Source organism: Nanorana parkeri, unplaced genomic scaffold (genome assembly GCF_000935625.1).
Source record: "Nanorana parkeri isolate BGI_ZX_2015 unplaced genomic scaffold, ASM93562v1 scaffold2026, whole genome shotgun sequence".
Lineage (NCBI taxonomy): Eukaryota > Metazoa > Chordata > Amphibia > Anura > Dicroglossidae > Nanorana > Nanorana parkeri.
Genome location: NW_017308294.1, coordinates 12,509 through 14,547, shown reverse-complemented (window position 1 = coordinate 14,547; position 2,039 = coordinate 12,509). Strand labels below are relative to the sequence as shown.

General features: G+C 51.5%; 1 protein-coding gene across 1 annotated transcript in view; it reads left to right on the top strand.

Annotated features, from left to right (window-relative positions):
* The window catches only part of HEMK1 (HemK methyltransferase family member 1), a 15,870-nt gene that overhangs the window by 1,535 nt on the left and 12,296 nt on the right, over positions 1 to 2,039 (top strand). The window contains exons 3-4 of the mRNA XM_018572424.1: positions 66 to 157; positions 1,128 to 1,221. Coding sequence (XP_018427926.1) covers positions 66 to 157; positions 1,128 to 1,221 — 186 coding nt within the window. The remainder of the gene's footprint in view (positions 1 to 65; positions 158 to 1,127; positions 1,222 to 2,039) is intronic.

Here is a 2,039-nt window from a genome sequence, read left to right as displayed (position 1 = left end):
GAGGAAATGGTTTCATTACAGCTTTTGCATTTCTGTGTTTCACTTCTTGTTTTTGTTACCTGCAGTATCGTGGTCTGGCCCGGCGCCTGGCTCGCTTACCGGTCTCCGCGGGACAGCTGGAGCACATAGCGAAGATGGCGCAGGAACGGCTGAAGAGGTAAATTTATAAAGTTGATGATGTCATCATTTGGAAGCAGAAAGTGCGGCTGTGCCCGGGTACCCGGAGGCGGTATAACGGAAGCACCGACGTCACTTCCGGCACCGCTGGAACAAACTACAATTCCCATCATGTCATTGGAATTATAGCTGTCTATGGGCATCCATGTGGGCGGGGCAGAGCAGGAGTCTCCTGGCCTTTTAGTCAAGGTGTGATGTCATGGTGGGCGGGGCAGAACAGGAGTCTCCTGGCCTTGTAGTCAAGGTATGATGTCATGGTGGGCGGGGCAGACCCGGAGTCTCCTGGCCTTGTAGTCAAGGTGTGATGTCATGGTGGGCGGGGCAGACCAGGAGTCTCCTGGCCTTGTAGTCAAGGTGTGATGTCATGGTGGGCGAGGCAGACCAGGAGTCACCTGGCCTGTCAATCAAATTAGGCAGTTAGAGTGGGCGGGGCAGACCCGTAGTCTGAGTCACCAAGGTCCTCCCACTGACGCAATGACGCTGTTCTGTTAGAATGTGACTACAACGGGGAAGTTACGCAATCGGTGGCCGGGGAAGGAGCGGGCACAGCGTTCACCGGTCTCACATAGAGGGTGTTATCTGCACCGAGCCGCGTTCCAAAAGAGAGCGAGCCGCGGCTGGCGTTTCCATTGCAGAAGGGAGACCGTATCTGTTAATGGTAGGAACGACTTAATGAATAAATCTGCATGGAGTGTGCTTAGGGCATGCTAAAGTGGCCTCGCAGTCGTTACATCATCATCTGTCACTTTACAACGCCCTGCGCAATATTAGGCCCCGGAGGGCGATGTGTGTGTGTAGCCTCGGCCGGCGGTGCAGCCGTCCATTCCTCAGGGTCTGTCCCTGTTACACGACGGGAATAAAGTTTTGCAGCGGCCTGAGCGGCGGTGGACTGACTCCATGTCGTACCTGATTGTCATTCCTCCGGCTGCCTGACGTCTCTCCCGTTGCAGGGTCCCCGTTCAGTACATTATCGGAGAGTGGGACTTCTTAGATCTGACGCTGCAGATGAGGCCGCCCGTATTTATCCCGCGCCCCGAGACCGAGGTAAGAGGACGGAACTCGGGACAGAGATCTCCTAATACTGCAGCAAGGCAGAGATAGTGACATCACTTAAAGGAGACGTATGGGTGGGGTAAGTGTTTTCCCCCATAGTTCTCTTTAGGGTCACAGGGGGACATATGCTAACCTCCTCCAGTGACCCAGAGCTCAGTATATGGCGAGCTATTGCCCGCTATATACTGAGACCACCGCAGCCGGGACGGATCCTGACAATTCTGCCTGGATCCGCCCAGCGGCGTGAGTGACAGCTGGCTCCGCCTATCTAGAGGCAGAGCCAGCTGTGCCCGCCCCCGTCCGTTCCGCCAGTCAGCGCTGGAGTGTCGGAGCGGGGAGAGGGGGAATCCCTGCAAGGAGCCGTGACTGACAGTCAGCGCTCACTGCAGGGAAGTGAGCGGATCGGCGGCATGTTTCTGCTCACTTCTCGATTTACTGAACCGATCTGTGACCGCTTCTTTGTCACACGTCGGCTATCACTATGACGATCGGTGGAAATCCCTCCCCTCATGGATCTCCTTTGATGTGGACCGGAACGCAGAAGGTGATGATTTGATGTCACATAAGAGAGAATCAGATGAGTATTTCAATTTTAAAAGGTAAATATCAGAGGTGTGTTTAGACCCCCAATATTTCCCCGAAGCCCCTAAAAGTGAAGTAAAAAATAGAAATATTTCATAAAAAATGAATAAAAAAATTAAAATAAATATTAAAAAGTTTTTTTAAAAAATAAATAAAATTTAAAAAAAAAGTGAAAAAAATAAAAAAACATTTTTGGTTTCGACCTGACATTTTTATTATTTTATTTC